The sequence below is a fragment of the Rasamsonia emersonii genome (genome assembly GCF_000968595.1).
Source record: "Rasamsonia emersonii CBS 393.64 chromosome Unknown ctg1118621760494, whole genome shotgun sequence".
Classification (NCBI taxonomy): domain Eukaryota; kingdom Fungi; phylum Ascomycota; class Eurotiomycetes; order Eurotiales; family Trichocomaceae; genus Rasamsonia; species Rasamsonia emersonii.
Genome location: NW_013562962.1, coordinates 1 through 21596, shown reverse-complemented (window position 1 = coordinate 21596; position 21596 = coordinate 1). Strand labels below are relative to the sequence as shown.

Below are 21596 nucleotides of genomic sequence, written 5' to 3'. Positions count from 1 at the left end.
TTACAGACTCTTTCCATTTGGAAAGCACCTCTGTTCATCCCCTTCATACTCACACTCATACTCATACTCATACAGCAAGCTGTTTGCTCAGACCTTCCACTCCCTCACCACCACTCGTCTTCTCCCGAAACTCCCTCTCCGCCTTCCAAGCAAGACAGCTCTTGCTCGCGAAGAGGATATCCAATTGCTCGAGCTGGCGATTTGCAGTTTCTGAAAATCTCATTAGTAACGTCTTCGTCCTACATCACAGATGCGAACGTTCGACTGATGGCAAACTCACCAACATAGAACAGCAATATCGGCACTAGCATCGCCAGGTTCACTAACGCAAAGAGGATGAAGACCCAGAACCCGATGGCGTCGATCAGGTAGGGGATGATCTCGTTGATGGTGCCGCCGGCGAGAGAAAAGGCGATGGTCGCCAGGGCGACGCCTTTGCTGCGGCTGGCGAGGGGGAAGACTTCGGTGGGATAGACCCAGCTGGACGGGACAAGGACATCAGGTCAGCAGGGGTTCTGGCCAGCAAGACGAGGAACAAGGACACTAGAGTGTATGTAGGTAGGTATACTCACCAAGTCGTCAACCACGTACTGCCATAGATAAAAGTGTAGATATACAAAACGGCCGCAACACTCGCCCCAAAGCTACTCGCCTTTACCGGGTCGCTGGAGCTATAGGCAAGCGTCTCATGCGAGAGCACACCCCCGACAATCAACACAACGCCCATGAGCGAACACCCAATGAGCATCATCTTCCGCCTGCCGACATGGTCACAGAGATAGATAGAGAGCGCCAGACTGGCGATGTAGCCGAACCAGTTCCCGCCCGCGAGCAGCGCAGGCTTGTCACCCGTGAATCCCGAGAGAGCAAACATATTCGGCGCATACACGCTTATGAAGTCGATGCCCGTGCATTTCTGCATGATCTGCACACCCGCGCCCAGCAACAACCTCCGACGGGTGTGCAGCTTGTCCTTCTTGAAGAGCATGCTGTAGAAACTGGCCGATGTGGACGACGCCTCGGCTCGGATGGCGAAGAGGATCTCATCCATCTCACGCTCGGTGGGCTCGGGGCTTGCATCCACGCGAGCGCGCTCCAGCACCGCGCGAGCCGCGGAGAGATTCCCAGTCTTAGCGAGATACCGCGGCGATTCCGGGTAGAAAGGCGCGGCGGCGAGGATGATGATAAGGAAGATGATCTGGAAGCCGAGCGGGAAGCGCCAGGAGAAGGCTTCGCTCTGAGTTTTGACGCAGGCGAACTCCATCCAGTAGACGCTATCAAACACGTCAGTCTGGACACGTCTAGACACTGTATATGTGTATATACTCACATAGCACTCCCCGTCATCGCGAGCGTAAACTGAACTGCCACAAAAGCCCCCCGAAGATGCGGATCCGCGAGTTCAGACGTCCAGACAGGAACAGTCGTGTTCAGATGTCCACAACCAATTCCACTGATGACACGCGAAATCGCCAGACAGGTGATGTTTTGGGCAGAAGCAAGAAGTGCAGCCCCCAATATCCCCCAGATACAGCCGATCTGAATGGTCTTGAGCCGGCCAATTGCATCGGCAGTGTAGCCGACCAGGAGGGCGCCTGTTCAAATCCGTCAATGAATTACTTCACTAGCCATGTAGGCAAAAGGGGGTTAAAAAAGCAAAAAAAATTGTTAGATAGAACCTACCAATAGCAAACCCGCCAAACCACAAACTCACCAACCCCCCAATGGCGGCAGCATCCCGAGCACTCCCACTCGCGACGCCCATCCGCTGCTGATAATCCGGGTTGTTGTTAACCTGGCTCATGACGGCGGTGTCGTAGCCAAAGAAGGTGATAGCGCATCCGGCAAAGGCGAAGATGGCGTAGGTCATGGCCCGGCCGCGCAGGGGCAGGCATCGTGAGGGCGAGTATCCGCCGGGGATGTACTTGGCGAAGGCGGGTTCGGCTGTAAAATGACCTCGTTAGTTCATGAATTCGCTTTGGTAAAGCAATTGATAGGTTATGGAGATGAAGTAGATGTTTGGGAAACTTACGACGGAAGATATCTGCATCCGCCGCTGTCTGCGGATTGGTCTCCAGGTACTCGACATTTTCCTTTTGCGTATTGGCCTCCATCTGAGCTGCTCGTTAGGTATGCTGTGCAGTAATAGATAAATATGCCCAGGCAGAAGGAACAACGTCAGGGAGAAAAATCGTCGGCGGAAATCACCTACCCATTATGTACTTGCTACCTGCCTATTCCACAGCAAGATAGATCGACCTGCATTTCGGACTTTCGCCGAGTCCATCAGGAATCGAAGGATTTCTGCATCAATGATAAAACTCCGTCGTCGTAGTTTTGTGGAGCTCCGGACTGTTCCCCGGATTTACCCCAGGATATCCATGCGATTATGTAACTCGCAGCATGCTGGGCGAGCGCTCTCGCTCTCGGGGGAACTCCGTCGGGGCAATTGCCGAAATCCCATCCGGAGTATATGTATTCCGGACGAGGAACCCTAAGCAAGGTGAGGAAAGCGAGGCCTTTGCAAGTTCGAACGGAGTTGTGGTGATATTTCTAGATCTGCATAGTCCGCGACTCAGAGGTTATGCAGGTTCAAACCTATTACACCACGTGCCTGTTGGCCTTACATCTTATTGTACTATTTTATAGCTTTTTCATTGAGTATTTCTCTCAAAACACAGAGGTAAGCCCGTCACAAACATGATTAATGACAAAATACTGCAGACATGTGATGCTCCTTGAGAGGATCAGCGACAGAATCAGCAAGCCGTCGTTTGGTTTAGTTACGCATGTTATTGTCACTGCCAGTCGTATATGTGCCCAGTTCATCCAACTCCCTACACCCAACTGCATTCTCCAGGAAACGAGGTAAGTCAGGCAAAACAAAGGAAGAAAAATAACGAACGGGAAGAAAGGAGGAACGGGAAAGTTCTATCCCGTCTACCGGTCAAGATACCTAATTCAGTCATATGTGGAATCGATCCTGACTTGCTCGGACGTATTCAACGCCATTCTCTACGGACACGCTGAGAATTAGGGCCTGGCCATGGGTATATTTCCAGGGCTAGAAATAGAGAAACACGGTGACACTGGTCACAGTATGAACGACTGCATTCGTAGTAATACGCTGAGGATACGTCTATCTAGGAAGGTCTAGCTGAAGATATCTAGGATCATGTCACTGCCCTAATCATAATCGCCATCGTCATAATCGTCGTCATCGTCATCGTCATCATAACCCCTCTCCAACGGTTCAAGAGGACACTCCCCATAGGGCCCACCATACACAATGTAATTCGCCTCCATTCCGTCACTCAGATGATCATTAAAATGGCAGATCAAGTACCACCAACCAGGATTAGATGCCGTCATCAACGTGGTCAGCATCTGGCCGGGGTCCATAGGGATGGTGGCGGTCCAGGCCCTGGTGTTAGGGTTGTAGAGATTGTCGCCGTGCAGGTGGTAGCTGTGTGCCTCGGTGCCCATGGAATAAAGGTACCAGATGACGCTGTCATCGACGCACATTTCAAAGGGCGGGTTGTTGGCGTAGATGTAGCCATTCAACTGCATGTACAGTACGTTAGTGTCATTCTTCCGGACATTGTTGAAACAAAAGGAGATATTACCGGATAGAATTCCGGCGCCATTTGAGCCGTAACCGTCGTCTTCGGCACATTGATATACTGCGGATACCAAATGCTGTAATTGCCGATTCCGCGAGTCACGCGTGGATACTGATCCGACACATTCGCGACCTGCGATGCCACGGCGGGGATGTATTTGCGGACGTTGTGCAGGGCGAGGAAAGAATTCCACTCGTTGTTGTTGGTGTAAAGGACGATAAATTCACGGTTCTGCTTCATCACGGACTCCATCTTCCCCGGATTGTAGATGATCACGGGCCCGTAGGAGCCGGCGTCCTGGTCTTGATACATGCTGACATAGGGGTGGTAGGACCAAAGTCTGCTTTCGAAGCCGGGTTCAGGAGCAGAGGCTGCTGGGACGAGCCTAGAAGTATATCTAGTTCAGCCATGCCAGAAACTTGGTTCCAAGGGTAGAGCTCACCATTTGTAGACGAAGCATTCTCCCGGGGGCACAGCTTGGCCGAGAGCAACGCTGTTAGTCCCATTCCAATAAATGGCGCCTTCATCTTCCTTGGTGTAATACAGCCCCATCGAATGCATGCCTGAGAAGAAATGGTCCAACTTGTTGACGAACATGATCTTTGGAAATTCAGCAGGCTGAAAGCAAGAAATATGAATGACTAACCTCTATCATATCGCCGACTTCTGCACGGAGGATTGGCCCCTGATAGCCAAGCCAGTCGGGCTGTTCCGTTCTCTCCTCGAACGAGGCGTCTGTGTATCCCCGGTATAGGGCCTTGTCGTATTTGGTCCCAATGGTGGTGTCATTGTGGATGTATCCTCGAGTCTGGGCCCGGAAGGACTCCTCCATGGGGACGCCAAGCCAGTTGTCCCAGCCTGCATGGGATGTTTAGTTGTAAGGAAAGCAGAACAAGTGTCATCATACCTGACGGAGCGTAATCCCAAGTCACGAGTTCAGCCGCCACGTAGTATCGACGAACGTTACCAGAGAAGTTGAAGCCAGTAGGAACGTAGTACGGCAGTTCACCGTTCATACGGGCTTCGCATTCCTCCCATGAATCGCGTCGAGGAGCATCGACCGTGGACGGGGCTGCAAGAACGATGGCAGCCCCTGCGAGGATAAATGAGAGCAGTATGGAATACATTGTTAATCCCGGTGCAGTTCAGCTCAGCTAAGATATAGTATGACGTTCAGCTATTGATGTTGGGACATAAGAAAAGCCTGAGTAGTGATGGGATTGGGATTGTTTAAGGGAAATTTTTCTGGGGGGATTTGGGAATAATTATCTGCTAGCATTTCTCCAGGGAAGGCATGTTGGGCCCTCATTTGGAAGGAGGGCATCGTCACGAGTCTGTTACCCGAAAGGGAAGGAGGACAGGAACGAAGGGAGAGGGACGGCAACAGACACGTGAGCGTAGAATCATTGGCTGCCAGGCGAAAATCTACAGTCACACATCTTCTTTTGTCTTCCTTTAACCAAAATTCATTTTGTAATCATATGGTTACCTCCAGCCTCGTCAACTCTGACCCGTAAAAGTGCACATATCAAAAGTCCTATTGAGGTCAGTGGTGATTGAATAAAGAGAACTTACAGAGATAAAAAATACAATGCTGTAGCCTTTGTTGGTCTAGCCACCTCTCAATGCAAAATTGATTACTAGTTTCTTCCATATATCTCCCCTTTGCTCTAGATATTCAGGATACGATATTATGATACTTTATAGTGGAGATATCAAGGATTACTGCACGTGATTGTTGCCACCTAAAATCCTGTATTTTTACACAATTTTAAAGGATTGGAATGTAATTTTTGCATCACTTCCGACGCTCAAATTTCTTCTTCTATCCCTTTGTATCTAAATACAGATACATATCACATTTCAGCTACGTTACGCCCCGGACGCCATACCCTCCACATAGAACATCGGCGAACCACCGCCGGCAGGATACTCGAGCAACACCGACGCCGGCCCATCTACCGCATTTTTGCCCTCCCAATCTGCAGCCATCCTGTAGGTCGGCTCTTTGACGTCAATACCCAACTGGTTTTTGATCAGAGCGGCCAGCTGGTCCTGCTGCCATTTGTAGTCGACTGTCCCATTGTGAGTGCCCGCAACAACAAACCCCGTCCCACCCTGCAAGTCATCTTTGTGAGCATTGATCGCATCGAGTAGTCCTGGAGCCTTCACATCTCCCGATCCTTGTGTTTGCGGTTCGTAGTGCCCGACAATGCCCGCCTTGCCGCCCGCAATGACCACGATGGTGCAGCCGTCCAGTTGACGAGACCCGATGTACTGCGCCCCCGTGCCGTTCACGACCAGCACCTGTGTCTGTCCTTCTGCGACGTCGAGTACCACGCCACTGTCGAATAGCTGCACGACCTTGGCGGGAGTTAATCCGCCTGTATCGAGAGAATCCCGTTTGACAGCGGGCGGAAGCTTTAAGGTCGTAAGGGGGGCCGGCACGGGGGTCGATAGAAAAGACAAAATCACAAGAAGCATGGCCATCAGCGGGCCAGCTAATCCAGCGGGAGAGCGCATGGTCGATGGAGCTATCAAGAGGATGAGAGTGAAAGGTAAGAAAGATGGCTTCAAAAGTATATATATTTCTTTCGATTTAAGCTGGAGATAATATTCATGGTGAGTTCTCTCTGGGATCAAGCAGATAGCAAGTTATATATTGATGTTATTCGAGTCTGGGATCCAGCTAAGACAAAGAACGAGATGTAACCCTGGGTATCTTTAGTTATTTCTTTATGGCTGTGCTATAAATATGATATAGTTTAATAGTTCGCTCTAGAAGGCCTGGTAACCTACAAAAGAGTTATCCGAGACAAAGAATAAGATAAAACCAGAGCAGCCTCAAAGTATCTAGGCTGTAATCGGCCAAATGAATGATTTCGACCTCCTCGAGTCAATGAAGGACCTTCTTCAGTTTTATCAATAGAAGTTCTTGTCGTTAGTCAGTAGACTGTCTTTATAGGGCCCTTTATTGATACTATCCTTTTCTTATAGATAACTTACAGTACAGTGACTGTATCTATAAAGACGAGAGCATATTTAAGCATATAGATTGTTATGTAATTCTACTCTACCGGGGGTGTTAGAAGATTTTTTAGTAGAGTTAAGATACGGCGCTGGCTTCATAACCTGTCCGCAAAATCATATAGCTGACCTACTGGACTCTACCACTAATTGAAACCCCTAAGTTATAAGTCCAATCAATTAGAAAAAAGCAACCATCCGCATCGAGGCTGATTCTAACCCGATCCGTCGGGGTCAGCCTGATGCCATCATTCTTTGTCTTCCACGACCACTTACTTCACCGGTAACATCACGGGAACCAGAATTGGGCATAATTAATGAGGGGGCTTTCTCGTGTGTCGAAATCAGGAATCTTAGGATTCTTGTCTGACCATGGTTTCTCCTAGGAGTCGTGATCACTGCTGAGCCAGTATGCGGTGGCCTTTCTTCCTTTTTCCCGCATTTGGGATCGGCTTCGCGATCAACAACAGCTCTCTCAACAGCTCTCTCAACGTGCCCTTCTCAGTCCAGGTGACGATTGAGGCATACAGTATCGAGTTTTCTTCATCGCTGTCTTCCACTGCCAACACCTTATCGGGCTCAGTATCCTTACAATCGACTCGAACAGGAACGTCAGTCGCTTCCACGGTGGTACCTTCAGAGACAGAGCCATTCTGTATTCCTAGGTAAGCTAGCACATTATCGACAGTGGATCCATGCTGACGTCCATTAGCCAAAATCCACATGAGACCGGGGACGAGACGAAATGTGTCTGCGGTTCTGGTATCGACGCCGTGGTTCTGCCACTCCTACCCTCGTCCAGCATGTGCTCCTATACAGCTTTGCCCACAATGACGCTGCCGCCGCCGCCGTCGACGAAACCACCACCGCCATACATAAGGACGGACCCTATTTCAGGGCTGATATGGTCCTGCGAGAGCTTATCAACAAAACCGATGGCTGGAGTGATTGTTACATACTGTGCCGGGGCCAGCGCCGTTATCGGAACTGACATGGCGATTGCCACCCATGTTCCCTACCAAACGGGGACCTGCAACGTGCATGTCCACGAGTGGGCACTAGGAGACAGCTATCCTGTCCATGTTCAGCTCAATGTCTCGGATGGGGGAGGTCATCTTTTGAACTACACCGATGCTACTACCACATGGAGTGGGAGTGTGATCATTGAGCAGAAGTACCTGGGAGGACTGCCCTACGATATTGAAGTAAGATTTCCGAGCAAACTGGATTTAAGTCATCCCATCTACGGCCCCCCTGCAATATACGCCGGGTACGAGGAGTTTATGGTGAATATCTCTGCTGGGCCGACCCAGTGGAGCAGTGCCGATACAGATACGAGCCATCTTCCTTACTGCAACGTCGGTGGCTGGAACAACGGAGGGAGTTTTGCTGACTTCGTCGAGTCTTTGTTTGGCGTGGATCACGTTCCAGTGCGTCTCTCTCTCTTCTCTCTGGTCTCTTCCCTTGGTATCCTACGACGACTAATCACTAATCTTGTCCAATCACGGCAGGATCGTCAAATGGACTGTCACTGGTCTTGTTAGGGTGAGCGTGTTTTTTTTTGTTTTTGTTTTGGAGGGAACTTCAACTTTCTCTCATTTACATATCACCTCACTCACTGAACATCTCAGAGACCTCTCAGTCTTGCTTCAATACAAGTTGTTGCACACTCACTGTTGAGACAGAGCGCCAAGCTGCATTTCACTGCCTGTATCACTGACACTTTGTCAAAGAACTTCCAAACACAGGGATATCAGTTGAAGGGGGAGACACTGAAAAGTCACCCATCTGACAGGCTTCTTCACTCCACTGCCTGTTCCAATGGATCACTTGCCAGCAGAAATCTGGCACATGCTTTGTGGCCTGGTACGTTGTGCTTGCCATGTGCACGGTTGACACTAACATGATTATAGATCTGGAAAACTTCCCCAGAAAGTCTACGTTCTCTATCTCAGGTGAACGGAACTTGCTACAATGCTACAGTGCCATTTCTTTATCAGACTCTTTCTGTCAAAGTTTCCAGCCGAGAGGGGCTCCATCAGTTTGTCGCAGAGCTGCTGGACAACCCTCGCCGGCAGCAATACCTCAGTCATGCGCGGAAACTGAATGTCCAAGGGAAGATGCCTCGTTTAGAAGAAAGTGTGGCTGGTTACTCTACGGAGGGGACTGACATCAAGGGCCGAGGTGATGTTTTTCACCAAGACGATGACTTGGAACCCCGTTTTGACGAGTACGCGTTCACGTATGACGAAGAGGATGACGAGCCCTCGGAAGCGTCACGCTCATGGAAACCGCTTGCCTTGCTGATCGCCCGGCTGAAGCGTCTGACCGAGCTGAACTATGCCTGCGTCAACCAATTTCCTCCCTGTCTGCTCCAGGCGCTCCACGAGCATCATCCAGCATGCAGACTCAATCTACACAACTTTCGCTTCCGCAGCCTGAGAGAGCCGAATACAGACCCGTATGAGATGGAGCTGATCCGCTCGCCCTGCCTTCACTCTGTGTGCGTCAAACACGTCACGCGCGATTCGAATGGCCATGAGGATTACAACGAGGACGCAATCTTCCAGGCCGTTGCCATCGCACCAAACCTCAAACACGTCAAATTGCTCCGCTGTATTCCTCACCGCACCTCCGCGCTACGTGAAGTCGCCCACATACCCAGACGGCCGTGGAAGGGCTTCGTTCCTCCAGTGAATACGGACCGGGTCGGAAATCTGACGTCGCTCTCGTTTTCTCATCTCATGGTCACCACCGAGGAGAAACTGGAACAGTGGAGTCGGTACACGGATCTCTCAAAACTGCAGGCCCTCGCCTTCGGCAGTCCTTGGACGTCGGATGTTTTGATGAAAGCCGCGACAATGGCTCCGTTCAAGTCCCTGGAGCGGCTGTCTATCTGGCTGGAGCCTACGAGCCAGGACGCCAACTTCCAACTTGCAACGGAGATGTTTTTTGAGAGTCTTAATCCATTAAAGACTCTGCGACTGCACGGAAAAATGGACGCGTCTTTGGTGAGCAAAATCCTTGAGAGGCACGGGTCTGCCTTGCGGGAGTTGATGCTCGATCCGTATGGGATCAAGTTTATGGATCTCGACATTTCCAGTTTTGGGGAATCCTGTCCGCTGGTGGAGGAGCTGCACTTGCCCGTCAAACGAACCAAGAGCGACCGTCGTGAGACGCGTTGTTACGAAGCGATTGGCAAGTTCCCATCGCTGGAGAAGCTGTTCCTCCGTCTTGAATGCTCCGACATGTGGCGGCAAGACTTGCCCAGCGCCGACGAATATGAGGAGGAACTGGACGACTTCCACAGGCAGCCCACCATTCCCAGAAATTCGAGAGTGTTCGGGATGAATAATGAAGAACCTCTGCTCAATTTCCACGTCCGCGACGCCCTGATCAACTCGGCTGTGGACGAGCAGCTGGCGCGGTCAATCTGGGATCGGATTGCGGCCAATCAGCCGAGCGGCCGTCTCTCGTCTGCGACAATTGCCCCGAGGGGAGGCGACTTTTTCGGCAACGCTACTGCTCCGTTCGAGCTGGTGATCCGTGTGGAACACATGGAACGATCGTATCTGATCACCAAGAGGGCGAGCAGCAGCAGCAGCAGCCAAGTCGAAGTTGTGGAAATGGGCAGAGAAGAAAGAGAAAGTCGCGACAGGACTCAACGACAGACCGTCAAGACGCTGGAGGGTTGGGGTTGTCAGCTGTATGAAGACGACGTCCACCTAGTTTTTCAGAGAATCTGGCCTCCGAAACCCGGCAGTCGAGACTGGCGGGATGACTGGAGCAGCTGGTCATTGCAGCCGTCTGCTGAGTAGTTGAGCGCCTAGCATGATGGATCAATCACTTGGGTCATTTCTCGCTTGAGGGTTGTCGTTTCTATGAACAGACATGTTTGAGTGAAAGAAACAGTGTAGATTAATTCCCGTTGGCATTATTGAATAGCTGACAAAAATTTAAAAAAAATACATACGAGCACAATATCCTCAATGTGTAAATCATTCAAAATTCAATAAACGAATTTATTATTACCCACATAAAGTCTGGAAATGCGGAGTTGGTTCTCTAATCAATGTTGATGCGGGGTATTTAATTAATCCCGCCTTTGAGATTTAAATAAAAACCTACCTACCAATTAGTAACGTAGTTGTATCTAATAATAAATCGAATCTCAGATCCGATCCGACGCTGTCCCGGTGGTTCTCCACATTTGCCCTAGTCTACGTTACATTGAATGGAATCTAGGCCATGCTAGCCATGCTTGTTATTTTTTATGGTTTACCTAGGTTAAGCTAGACGTATTTATTTACTAGCTAGTACTGTACATCTGCCGACGTATTTGGATGGTTGGATGTTATTTATCGTCGTCACTTGCCCGGAAAGTCATACAGTACTCTATACAAATCTACCTGCAGTCCTACTCGAGAACGACGATATCAGGAGTTTACAGCACAGCATACAAGCAATGAGATCATAGAGCACCACAATATATTTTTCACAATATATATATATATATTTTCATCTGGCTGATTGACTCATTGACTGGATCTCTCCCGTGACAGTCACACAATGTCCCTCCCCACCATCACATTAACCGCCGAAGAACTCTCAACAAAACGCCTCTCGCCATACCACCTGCAAACGGCCCTCGAAGCCCTCCACCGCGATGGCATCGTCGTCCTCACCAACGCCATCCGCCCGGTCGACGCCCTCGACAAGCTAAACGCCGAGATGGTGCCGCGCGCCCGTCAACTGTTCGCCGACGGCGCAACGCAGCGCAACTTCGGCGAGGCGACGGGCAACATTCAACAGGAGCCGCCGATGCGGGCAGACCTGCTTTTTCCCTCCGTCGTGGCGAACCCCTTCGCGACGGAGATCGTCTCGTGCATCGTGGGCCCGGAGCCCTGTCTGCGATACTACTCTGCCAACACGCTGTTTAGGACCGAGACGCAGGGCCGCCAGCCGCCGCACGTCGATATCAACTTCCCCTGCCCCGTCATGCCGTTCGGGTATCTGATCAGCATCTACCTCGTGGACGTGGGTCCGGAGAATGGCGCGACGGAGTTCTGGCCTGGCAGCCACAAGGTCGTCGCTGATTTCAACCATGTTGTCCCCGAGGAGCTGCTCGAGCAGAGGCGCAAGATTGCTCCTCCCGTGCAGCCTACGCTGCCCCGTGGCAGTCTCGTTATCCGCGACTTTAAGCTCTGGCATGCTGGCCTGCCGAACAAGACGGACGAGCCGCGCGTCATGCTCGGCACGGCGCTGCTGGCCAGGTGGTGGCAGTGTAAGATGACGACGCCGTGGCCCAAGACGCTCGCTGACAAGGACGCGTTCGATTGGGGTGGTGTGACTCCGTGCCTGAGGTTTGTCGAAGAAGGGGAAGAGTACAAGCGGGATGTGGCCAAGGGGGATTATGATTTCTCTCAAGTGCTGGAACGGCCGGCGGAAGAGAATTCTACTGAATAGAAGGCACGAAGTCTAACTGTTGCTCTCAATGCATGTGGTATTTGTACAGTGCAGGTCAGACGGAACTATGCGACATGACATGGATGACATGGATAGAGACGCTTGACATTGGAATTAGAACTACAGCACGTCTCAAAAAGAAGAAAAGGAAACGAAAACAAGAACAGAAAAAAAAATGTGAAACAGTCCAAACTCCGCAAAAAGATACAGCTCCAATACAATACACCACTTGCGTGGTAGTAGTACATCCGTAAACCGATCCTAACTCCAATTACCTCGAGCACAAACCTATCGCTAGAACAAAAAACCGCAAGAAAAAAGTACGACTACTAACAAGTTTACCCTACATCGTCTTCCGCAGCTCCCTGGTTCGCCGTCTGGTGGCCCGCGTGGTCCGCCGTTCATCCGGCTCGCTGGGCTCCGTCTCACTCCTCGTGTCAGCCGACAACTCCGGCGTCGGGGTGATGCCGAAACTGACCCCGCGGCTCTTGCGGTCGATCTTGGCCTCTTCCTCTGGGTGCAGGAACCGATGCACCGTGCGGTGGTCCATCACCCGCTCTTCGTCGTCGTGAGGACCTTCCTTGTCGGTCTTGGGCCAGCGGTACCCGTACAGCTTCGAATGCCGTTCGCAGCGGGGGCATTCCTTGCGCGTTTGATACGCGTTCTCCTGCAGGAACCACGAGCCGCACGTTTGGCAGTCGACCCAGCGGTCGTACCGCTGAGCGAGCAGCTTGGGAGTCTTTGTGTAGTCGCCCGGGACGCGCACCCCAGGAGAGACGTCTTCGACCGACGGGACCACATAGCGCTTGCGGCGTTTCTTCGTTTTGTTTGCCTTGACTACCGTCTCGAGCTGGTCATCTAATTCCCACGAATTAGACAACTCTGAAAGTTCGCTGCTTTGACTGCCGTCCGAACCCGGCTCTGCTGGCTGACCCGGTTGACCTGGTTGACCTGGTTGACTTGTAGATGGTGCTTCCGCGCCTGAACTCTCTGCAGGCGGTTCAACCGAGTCGACTGACTCGGTTTTGATCTTGTCCCCCATGTCACACACCGATGTAGGTGCGGTCGACTGCTGACCGTCATCTCCCGTGGAGGAACGAGGGGAGTTATGGTCAGTACAAGCTGGCGTGGCCGTCTCCGAGTTTTGTCGCGAAGGACCCGTGTCGACACCCTCTGGCGTGTCTGTGCTGGGCTTGGTCTCATTCTGCTGGGCGAGATTGGACAGGGAATTATCCAACGTCGAGAGGAAGGAAGACTGCTCGGCAGATTCGGTGGCATCGGGTAAAATCTCCTCCCGCAGCTTGGAACTCCGTCGTTGGAATTTCGCTTTTTTCCGTGGTGTAGAATGCTCCGGCTCCTCTGATCCGGATTTTCTCTTTCCACGAGGCGACGAAGAAGAGACAGACTCGCTCCTCGTGTCATCCTCCGCAGCGGGTGTGGATGAATTGCTCTGCGGTGCAGAATTTGCTGGCTGAGACCAGCCATTGCGAACAAGGCGCTCGCATGTCTCGCAGAGGCATTCACAATTGTCAATGCCAAAGTAGTCGTCGCCGTACGAGACAGTGATCTCTTCGCCAACATGGATGTCGCGGGTCGCAACCACCTGCATGCCCTCGGATCCGCGGGTCACCAGTTTTCCGTTAGCGTCACAGTCGTGGTTCGCAAATCGAGCCGGTCCCAGGAACAGCGACGGTGTCTTTTTCCTGCTGGACATGACAATGCTGAAATCTTTCCGTGCCAGATCCAAGTCCTTCTCCTCTTCGCGCGTCATGGCCACGAGAGTCCCGCTGAGGTACTTGATCTCTTCGCCCTTTTTGATAAACTTTCGGGCCGACACAGCCGCCTCCTGGTCGGTGATCGTATACCGGTTGGTGGTCGTGATTTCGAAGGGGCATTCGGGCAGATAAATCTGGATGTACTTGCGCAGGTGCCGTCGGAACCACTCCTTCTCCCGGTCGTTCGGCAGCCTGGCCATATATTTACTCAGGCCAGGCAGCGCAAGCAACTCCTTCTCCGCCGTCGCGAGGTCCCTTGCGACGACAATGTGGTGGAGAATGATGCGCCCTACGTCTTCCTCGCGAATGCCTCTCGCAGCAGCAAACTTGGTCCTGTTCTTGCGAGTCTTGGTCCAAAAGTAGGCCTGAGAAACCAGCTGTCAGCAACTGGCCGTCAAGAGCAGGAGAGGGCAACACGGACACGATCAATGAGCGCATCTGTCGCAACATCGTCGTAGCTCGCCAATTTGGCAAGCGTCAGGCGTTCCCGCCGTCCCTCAACAGACGGACTCGACTTTGCCCTCGAGGGCGGCATGATGGCTCAGCCGGAGGAATTGGAAGGATGTCTTCACGATACTCTCAGATTTGCCGGCAAATCGAACAATTCTATGTCAACAATTCAAGAACAGAAAAACAAATTGACGATAGGGATGGAACGAGAAGGACGGAACAGCGGACCAAAGGAGTGGAGTAAGACTCAGAAAGAAACCCAAGAGTGCGGTGAATGGAAGACCAGTCGCATAGCGAAGTGAATCGCGAATGCGGCCGTCATGAGGGACTGTCGCGACTAGACCAGGCGGCTATGGGTCCAAAATAGCGTGGCTGGGGCAGGGTCCAACGCTCAGCTGGCGACCAGGGGCCCTGAACAGGTGTTCAATGAAGAGACTACTATTAATTAGGACAGGAGATGGCCGGCACTGTTACGCGCTGCGCCATCGCCGGTCCGCATAGCAGTTGGCGTGCTTGGGCTTTGTTGCTGCCGTCCGGGGTCGGCGTCGGCGAAACCCCATCCGACGGATCCCGAACCCAGTCAAATCTTTGGCAGCAGCAGCAGCAGTTAGTAGTCTGTCAGTCAATTAATTGACTAATTGATTGAATTGCAGTCCACCACGCAATGCATTCACGATGATCCAACTAAAGGTTTGTTCGAGCCTGCAATGTTCCTACAATCCAGCTGGGTGCTCAACTGACGCGCTGCGCAGACGATGCTTAATTGCATCGACAACTCGGGGGCCGCCGTTGTCGAATGCGTGAACGTCCTGAAGAAGAAGACTCCGGCGAGGGTCGGTACGTACTGTGACTCCTCCTCTCTTTACTTCCGCTGTCGATCCTTTCTGTTCCTTGCTGAGGCGATGTTCAGGTGACCGGATTGTCGTCGTCGTTCAGAAGCAGCGGAACTTTGGCCCCGAGAACTCCACCAACAGCGGTATCGCCAACAAGGTCCGTCGGGGAGACATCCGTCATGCGGTGGTCGTTCGAGCCAAGAAGGAAATCCAAAGGCCGGACGGCAGCGTCGTCAAGTTCGACGACAACGCCTGCGTTCTGGTCAACAAGTCGGGAGACCCCATCGGAACGAGACTAAACGGTCAGTCTACATCCGCCGTCGGCTTGTGCTTGAAACATGGTACTAACTCCTGCTGTAGGAGTCGTCGGCGCAGAATTACGGGGAAAGCAGTGGTCCAAGATTCTGTCTCTGGCACCCATGCACGTGTAAAATAGTACAAATCAATGCCATTAAGGAAATAATTCAGTATCTCCATTCATGCTTTTGTATAAACACCATGCTATCAACAGAAAAATAATTCTTTAGAGCCCAGACCCGATACACAATGCATCTTGATCACCATCCCATAATAGCACCATAACTCCGAATTCGAAACGACTAGGATATCAAAACGGGGTATCGAGAATCGAGAAATGCACGGCCGTTATCACGTGAAGACATTACCGCAAGTGCAGCACACGTAGTAGAGTTTCTGAGGGGAAACACAAGTTAAATCATGCTCAGCGTCCTAGGATTCAGGGGTGTATGCGTACCATTCCGGTTTCAGCGGAACGTTGTTGAGACTGGAAAAACACAGCTTCGTTCTCACCGCAGCTCGGACATAGTTTGTTCGATCGCGGTAGCTATGTGGAGAGCGTGTTAGCCATGAAAATAATCAAGATTCTCTTGCAAATCAATCAGGACGGCATGACGCCATCCGCTTCTTCGTCCTCCTCCGAGTCAGGAGAAGGGTCATCCACGAAGGGTCCATAGGCGCGCGTCCCACAGTCGGAGCACGCGATTTCTTCACCACAAAAGGTGCAGAACTCCGGAATACCAACCGTAGGATCGGATGCCACATCCTGGGTGACACCGGCAGTGTCTCCTACTTGGAGGTTGAGTCTGTTCTGGTAGACACACGGCGACGTGGCGGGCTCGGAGACATGGCAGGTGCGGCAGGTGAACATGAGTCGGTTATTCACCCGGTCCTCTTTGGGGTACAGAAGGTTGGAGCTGGAACTGTCAGCCAAATGCACCACAATCACGAAGGGATCTGCACCCACCATTCTCGGCAGAACTTGAAGTGAATCTGGTCGACGTTGGACTTGTCGCCACCGGTAGATGAGGCAGCAGGACTGGCAGACATATTGCAGGCGTCGATAGAAAGCTCGATGGCAGGTAGCTCTGCAAGACGGTATAACTAGGTATCTGACCAAAGGATCGAAAAAGGCGTTGAGCGCAGGAAGCTGGTGGCAGTCGCTGATAAACTCCAGCGATGGCGAGCTGCTTGCGGCGGCGGCGAAGTCTGAAGAAGCGTGGCCGATCACGCTAGCTGTTTGGGGCCAAGCGTCAGCCTTATCCTAGTAGCGTCGCGGCAACCGCTCCGCCCGCCTAAGTCCCCGCAGTTCTTGAACAGTGGAAAAGCATCACGTCCGCTCACAACAACCGCTGTCCCACCACCGTTTGCATGCAGATTTGGGCTGCAATTACCTGGATACAAAGAGACATTTGGAGTGCTGATTTTTGTTTTTCTTGTCTGGAAATCAGCTTTAGTGATCGTATTCTTGGGTGGTTCGCTGTGCTTTGTTTGTTGTCATCATGGTACGATCTCCGCTTTCTGGCTGTGATTGCTCGCAAGTCATAGATGATTGTGTCGTGAATATGTCGGCAGCTGACCCAGGCCCCAGGCCGATATAACAGGTCTTCCCTTTGGGTGGGAAGTTCGCCATTCCAACTCCAAAAATCTTCCCTACTACTTCAACCCCATGACCAAGGAATCGCGCTGGGAACCCCCGCCAGGCACCGACACTGAGAAACTGAAGGTCTACATGGCTCAATATCACAGTGGCCCCATGCATCCTGCTCACTCCGGCCTGGGTAATGAAGGCAAGATCCGATGCGCTCACCTGCTCATCAAACACCGTGACAGCCGTCGACCGAGCAGCTGGCGAGAGGCGGAGATCACGAGGTCGAAAGAAGAAGCCATCGAGATTCTCCGTGGCCACGAGCGTCGCATAAAGTCGGGGGAGGCTCGTTTGGGTGATATTGCTCTCACAGAATCAGACTGCAGCAGCGCTCGAAAGAAGGGTGACCTGTATGTACTGGACGGACAACATTTTTGGAGCCATAGCTGACTGGTGTGCAGTGGCTTCTTTGGTCGAGGCGAAATGCAGAAGGAATTCGAAGAGGCTGCGTTTGCGCTTCAGCCTGGGCAGATCAGCGGAATTGTTGAGACTGCTTCGGGTGTTCATCTCATCGAGCGGTAAGTCAATTTTTTTTTAAGAAATGCCTTCATTCCAGGACTAATACCCTTTACAGGATCCAGTGATTCCGTCGGTAAGCATTTACGATTACGTCAATACCCAGGGAAAAGGAATGGGATTTGGTTTCCTTTTGAAGGCGTCAGGTGCATGATTTCTCGACTACTTGTCATAGCATGTCCATACATTTCGGAGGAAGCTGGCCTGACTTGTCCTTGAGCAATTCAATATTGCCTGGACAGTCTCCAGATGGATCCTTGCACATACGAAGCACAGCATGTGTTCGACGAGGAACTACAGGGCTAGAATATTGCAGGATCTCAGTTATGAAATAGACAGATACCTGTGCTTAGTCAAAACTCCATCGATCTTGAGAAATAAAATTCTCGAATCGAACACCTTTACTAGCCCCGTACTTTGTATCTCTAATGCTGTTCACAGCACTGTCAATGTTCTTCCTGCGTTGAATCTAAAATATTTCCCTGGTATTCAGGTTTCCTTCTCTGCCCCTCCATCGTGGAAAAATCACCCCTCCGCTCAGGAGATAGACCTACATTATCCATGTCAACAAGCGGCAGCTTCCGTCAACGCCATTGCTTTTTGTGGCATCAATTCCGTGGTCACTAGCCTTGCAAACTCTTCTCTTTGCATTCACTGTTCTCCAGATGGAATAATCTAGTGACCATCCGCCTTCCAAAAAGGGTTCTTCGCAGCCTCCCATCTCTCCAACTCACTCTTCTCCCTCCCCTCCTCCTCTCCCTCCTGCTCGTCCCCTCCTGAGCAGCCCTCTCTCAGTGGAGCTGTAGCCAAGGCAGTTTGTTGATTCCCTGCCTTGGAGCTCAGCCCAGCCTAGCCTAGCTCAGCTCAGCTCCCTCTCAATCTTCTTGGAGAGGTTCGTGTCTTTCCAACTGCTAGTCCGTGATTCTGCTCCCTGACTGACAATCTCAGGCTGCGAATCGACTGAATCGGCTCCAGCCGATCGATCGTATCATGTTCAACCCTTACCAGCCACTGCCCATGCTGTACCAGCAGCAACGGGATCCGACCCAGAGGTTTCGCTCGCTACCGTACATCTACGACTGGCAGCAGACCCCATTCCCCCTCTACGTGGGCGCCGTCATCCCGCCAGCGGTGGCCCGTCAGTTGGAGCACGTCCGGGCCGCAGCCAGCGCAGCGTCGAGCGCCATCAGAACCATAGACCGGCTGTGGAGGAAGCGGTATCACTTCCTATGCCCGAGCACGAACGCAGAAACCCACGCCGCCCACGTCCGCGCCATCAACCTGCTCGTCAAGTGGAAGGAGGCCTTCCAGGGACCGGGCGGCAGAGGGCTGCACGAGACCCTGGCCCCGCCGCCCAAGATCCCGGCATACCTCGTGAGCGACGTCACGATCGACGAGAAGACCTACCACGAGTTCTTCGTCACGCTCACGCACCTGCGCGAGCAGTACCTGCAGGGAGCGCACATGCAGTGGATGGCGGCGAAGCGGAACCTGGAGGAGCTGCTCATCGACGCGCCGATCAGCGAGATGGACCGCCACAACTGGCTGCGCTGGTGGGTGAGCTACCTGGGCAAGATGAAGGTGTGGGAGCTCCGCGTGCAGGAGATGGTCCCGCCGTCCTGGGACGAGATCTGCGCCGAGGTGAGCGAGCTCGTCGAGATGGCGGTCGATATGACGGGGTCGTTGGATGAGGAGCTCAGTCTGCCGGTTACGGATGCGACGTTCTAGACTGGACTAGACGTTATTTCCTCGAGGGTTCTATCTAACTGGGAATTGGGGAAGTTGATGGCAGCACAGAATCCGGACACATGGGAGAGCCATTTTTCTTCCTTTCTTTCTTTCTTTGACAGACAGACAGACTCTTTCATCTCAATCAGGCAATAATTCCTCAGAATATAAGAAAAAAAAGGCTCTTCTTCTTCTTACTCCCTTCTACCCTTAAAAATATCACTTTTCTCTACCTATCTTCATCGTTAAACCCAAAAAGGAAAGCAGATAAATCACACCAGCAGCCTAGTAGGCATCTCATTTCCTTCAACACAGTACATACATATGTACCCAATACAACCTTATTACCGCATAGTTCGATACGACAATTGCCGAGTTGTGCTGTTAGTAAATAATAATAGATGGTGGTCGTTGACTACCTCTAGGTTGTTGTTTGTAGAATGTCACGTGATGCAGGAACCCTACCTAAGTATGTACATGTACAGTAGTACATAACGGTGGGTGTTCAGATGCTTCTATTTTTCCCTACCCAAAAATATTTAGAATATAATACAGTAGCTACGCGCTTATTATATATAATGACACAAATTGAGTGATGATAATGATGGTGATGATGACGACGGCGATGCTTTTCTAAACCTTTTCACACTGTGCTCAGCAGCTCCCTCCTAGATAGATATGAGTGAGCGGAGCAAACAAAAACGCTGATTGATGCTAAATGCTAGGATTATCATTTTTTTTCTCTATCTATCAACCAAGAAAGAGAGAAAGAAAGAGGGGGAAATCATCCATCATTACATGACCACCACTACCAAGGTACTCCGGACAGTGCGATCAATCAATTCATTCGCTTGACTATAATAGAGGTAGAGGCAGAGGCCAAACTCTCCTGTCATATCATACCTAATGGTAATATACCATTTTTTTCAATTCAATTCACAACCTAGAAAGGCCCGCCCTGCTTTACTTTACAGGCGAGAAATGGACAAGCTTGGGCTACCAGATTCCGTGAAAAGGTTAGGATACGCTTGCGTTCAATCGCTCTAGCCTCGATGTGATCGCTTCGATGACGGCAGATCTAGAATTTTGTTAGTCGTATTGCTCTTCAGAATCAGTGATGGCGTGGCGTGGCTTACTCTCTCTCCACCATCTTCATGGCATCTGCTATCTTCGCTCTCTGTAGCTTTGGCGGGATCTTCGGTTGGGTGCTCGGGCTTCCCGTTGGAGGTGGTTCAGCTGCCGTGGACGCTTCTGCAGCCACACGCTTCACTTCGGCCAGAAGTTCGGTGGCAAGAGATTTCGCCTAGGAAACAACGGTTAGTTCTGCGCACATCTTGTCTGATATGGGTGCTGGCTTACTGTTTCTAATCTCTGTCTGAGCGTCTCAGCTTGCTCATCTTCCTTGGTTTCCGCTCTCTCGATAGAGTTCGCCAGAGAATCAACCTCCACCACCCAAGCCTTTTCCTTCTCGCTTAGGGGCCGGCCACCCAGTTTCGAAATCTTGTTCTTGAGGCCGTTGTATCGCTGAACAAGCTGCTCTTGCCTCGCCTTCGCCGTCTCCAGTCTCCTACTTAGAGCCTCCTCGCTTCGGGAGCCCTCCTTTCTTTGACCGTCTTCGCCAATGGTACTCGACACATTCTTGATCCGCTCTGCAATACTTGCGATCCGCTCCAGTTGTTCCCGCATCTCCCCCCGTAGCCTTTCACAGCGACGGAAGAGATCTGCGGCGGCCCTCTCAAGAGCGCCTGTATGAGTGGACAAGACTCTATGAGCAGCAGCGACCAAGTCGAGAGTGGCCGGCGACAGACGGACCTGCTCTCGGAGTGAGGCTCGGTGACGGTGTGGAACGTTCTCTTCGATAAAGTTCCCCAGGGGATTCTCAGCATAGAAAATCGCCGGCACCTGATAAGGAGCTCGTCGAGGTTTGATTAGCTGAGTATAAGCATCATGCTCCAGCCTCGACGAGTCTGATATTGACGGCAAGGATGCGTGCAAAGGCTCATCAAGGATCGCGGCTTGTGGAGAAGACCCCCGATAGGTCAGAAGGAGATATCCTAGATCGTAGTCGGAAAAGACCAAAGACGTCGATAGGTGGTTGGGTTCGTCCGTAGCAGAAATTTCATTCTCATTCATTTGGATGATCAACTCTCTGAGAGCGATCGACCCATCGCAGAGAACATTTAACCGGAAGGCCGACCCCGAGGTATCTTCAGACTCTAACTCAGTCTGTACC

The 21596-nt window shown here is 51.6% G+C and overlaps 9 protein-coding genes across 9 annotated transcripts; 3 read left to right on the top strand and 6 right to left on the bottom strand.

Annotated features, from left to right (window-relative positions):
• Positions 1 to 67: 67 nt before the first annotated feature.
• Positions 68 to 2216, bottom strand: T310_7050 (Low-affinity glucose transporter HXT3; the record flags this gene model as incomplete). The annotated part of the gene is made up of 7 exons (XM_013470154.1): positions 68 to 210; positions 281 to 480; positions 573 to 1301; positions 1331 to 1595; positions 1684 to 1944; positions 2033 to 2119; positions 2213 to 2216. 7 exons carry the CDS (start codon positions 2214 to 2216, stop codon positions 68 to 70), a joined length of 1689 nt encoding a protein of 562 aa, XP_013325608.1.
• A 970-nt stretch (positions 2217 to 3186) lies between these two features.
• Positions 3187 to 4750, bottom strand: T310_7049 (Multicopper oxidase; the record flags this gene model as incomplete). Its single annotated transcript, XM_013470153.1, has 5 exons — positions 3187 to 3564; positions 3627 to 4008; positions 4066 to 4223; positions 4270 to 4481; positions 4531 to 4750. The coding sequence occupies 5 exons, from the start codon at positions 4748 to 4750 to the stop codon at positions 3187 to 3189; spliced, it is 1350 nt and encodes a 449-aa protein (XP_013325607.1).
• A 595-nt stretch (positions 4751 to 5345) lies between these two features.
• On the bottom strand, positions 5346 to 6146 carry T310_7048 (uncharacterized protein; the record flags this gene model as incomplete). Its single annotated transcript, XM_013470152.1, has 2 exons — positions 5346 to 5368; positions 5516 to 6146. The coding sequence occupies 2 exons, from the start codon at positions 6144 to 6146 to the stop codon at positions 5346 to 5348; spliced, it is 654 nt and encodes a 217-aa protein (XP_013325606.1).
• Positions 6147 to 7061: 915 nt separating this feature from the next.
• Positions 7062 to 10468, top strand: T310_7047 (uncharacterized protein; the record flags this gene model as incomplete). Its single annotated transcript, XM_013470151.1, has 4 exons — positions 7062 to 7315; positions 7363 to 8080; positions 8282 to 8516; positions 8634 to 10468. The coding sequence occupies 4 exons, from the start codon at positions 7062 to 7064 to the stop codon at positions 10466 to 10468; spliced, it is 3042 nt and encodes a 1013-aa protein (XP_013325605.1).
• A 901-nt stretch (positions 10469 to 11369) lies between these two features.
• T310_7046 (Histone-lysine N-methyltransferase set9) lies at positions 11370 to 14426 on the bottom strand (the record flags this gene model as incomplete). Its single annotated transcript, XM_013470150.1, has 3 exons — positions 11370 to 12105; positions 12464 to 14256; positions 14313 to 14426. The coding sequence occupies 3 exons, from the start codon at positions 14424 to 14426 to the stop codon at positions 11370 to 11372; spliced, it is 2643 nt and encodes an 880-aa protein (XP_013325604.1).
• Positions 14427 to 15016: 590 nt separating this feature from the next.
• Positions 15017 to 15610, top strand: T310_7045 (50S ribosomal protein L14; the record flags this gene model as incomplete). The annotated part of the gene is made up of 3 exons (XM_013470149.1): positions 15017 to 15031; positions 15094 to 15178; positions 15252 to 15610. The coding sequence occupies 3 exons, from the start codon at positions 15017 to 15019 to the stop codon at positions 15608 to 15610; spliced, it is 459 nt and encodes a 152-aa protein (XP_013325603.1).
• A 462-nt stretch (positions 15611 to 16072) lies between these two features.
• Positions 16073 to 16521, bottom strand: T310_7044 (DNA directed RNA polymerase II 15 kDa subunit; the record flags this gene model as incomplete). The annotated part of the gene is made up of 2 exons (XM_013470148.1): positions 16073 to 16388; positions 16439 to 16521. 2 exons carry the CDS (start codon positions 16519 to 16521, stop codon positions 16073 to 16075), a joined length of 399 nt encoding a protein of 132 aa, XP_013325602.1.
• Positions 16522 to 16973: 452 nt separating this feature from the next.
• T310_7043 (Peptidyl-prolyl cis/trans isomerase) lies at positions 16974 to 19363 on the top strand (the record flags this gene model as incomplete). Its single annotated transcript, XM_013470147.1, has 5 exons — positions 16974 to 16976; positions 17063 to 17469; positions 17521 to 17637; positions 17885 to 18254; positions 18584 to 19363. The coding sequence occupies 5 exons, from the start codon at positions 16974 to 16976 to the stop codon at positions 19361 to 19363; spliced, it is 1677 nt and encodes a 558-aa protein (XP_013325601.1).
• Positions 19364 to 20380: 1017 nt separating this feature from the next.
• On the bottom strand, positions 20381 to 21589 carry T310_7042 (uncharacterized protein; the record flags this gene model as incomplete). Its single annotated transcript, XM_013470146.1, has 3 exons — positions 20381 to 20441; positions 20500 to 20666; positions 20723 to 21589. Coding segments are annotated over 3 exons (1095 nt in total), but the record flags the coding sequence as incomplete, so codon positions are not given.
• Positions 21590 to 21596: the final 7 nt, after the last annotated feature.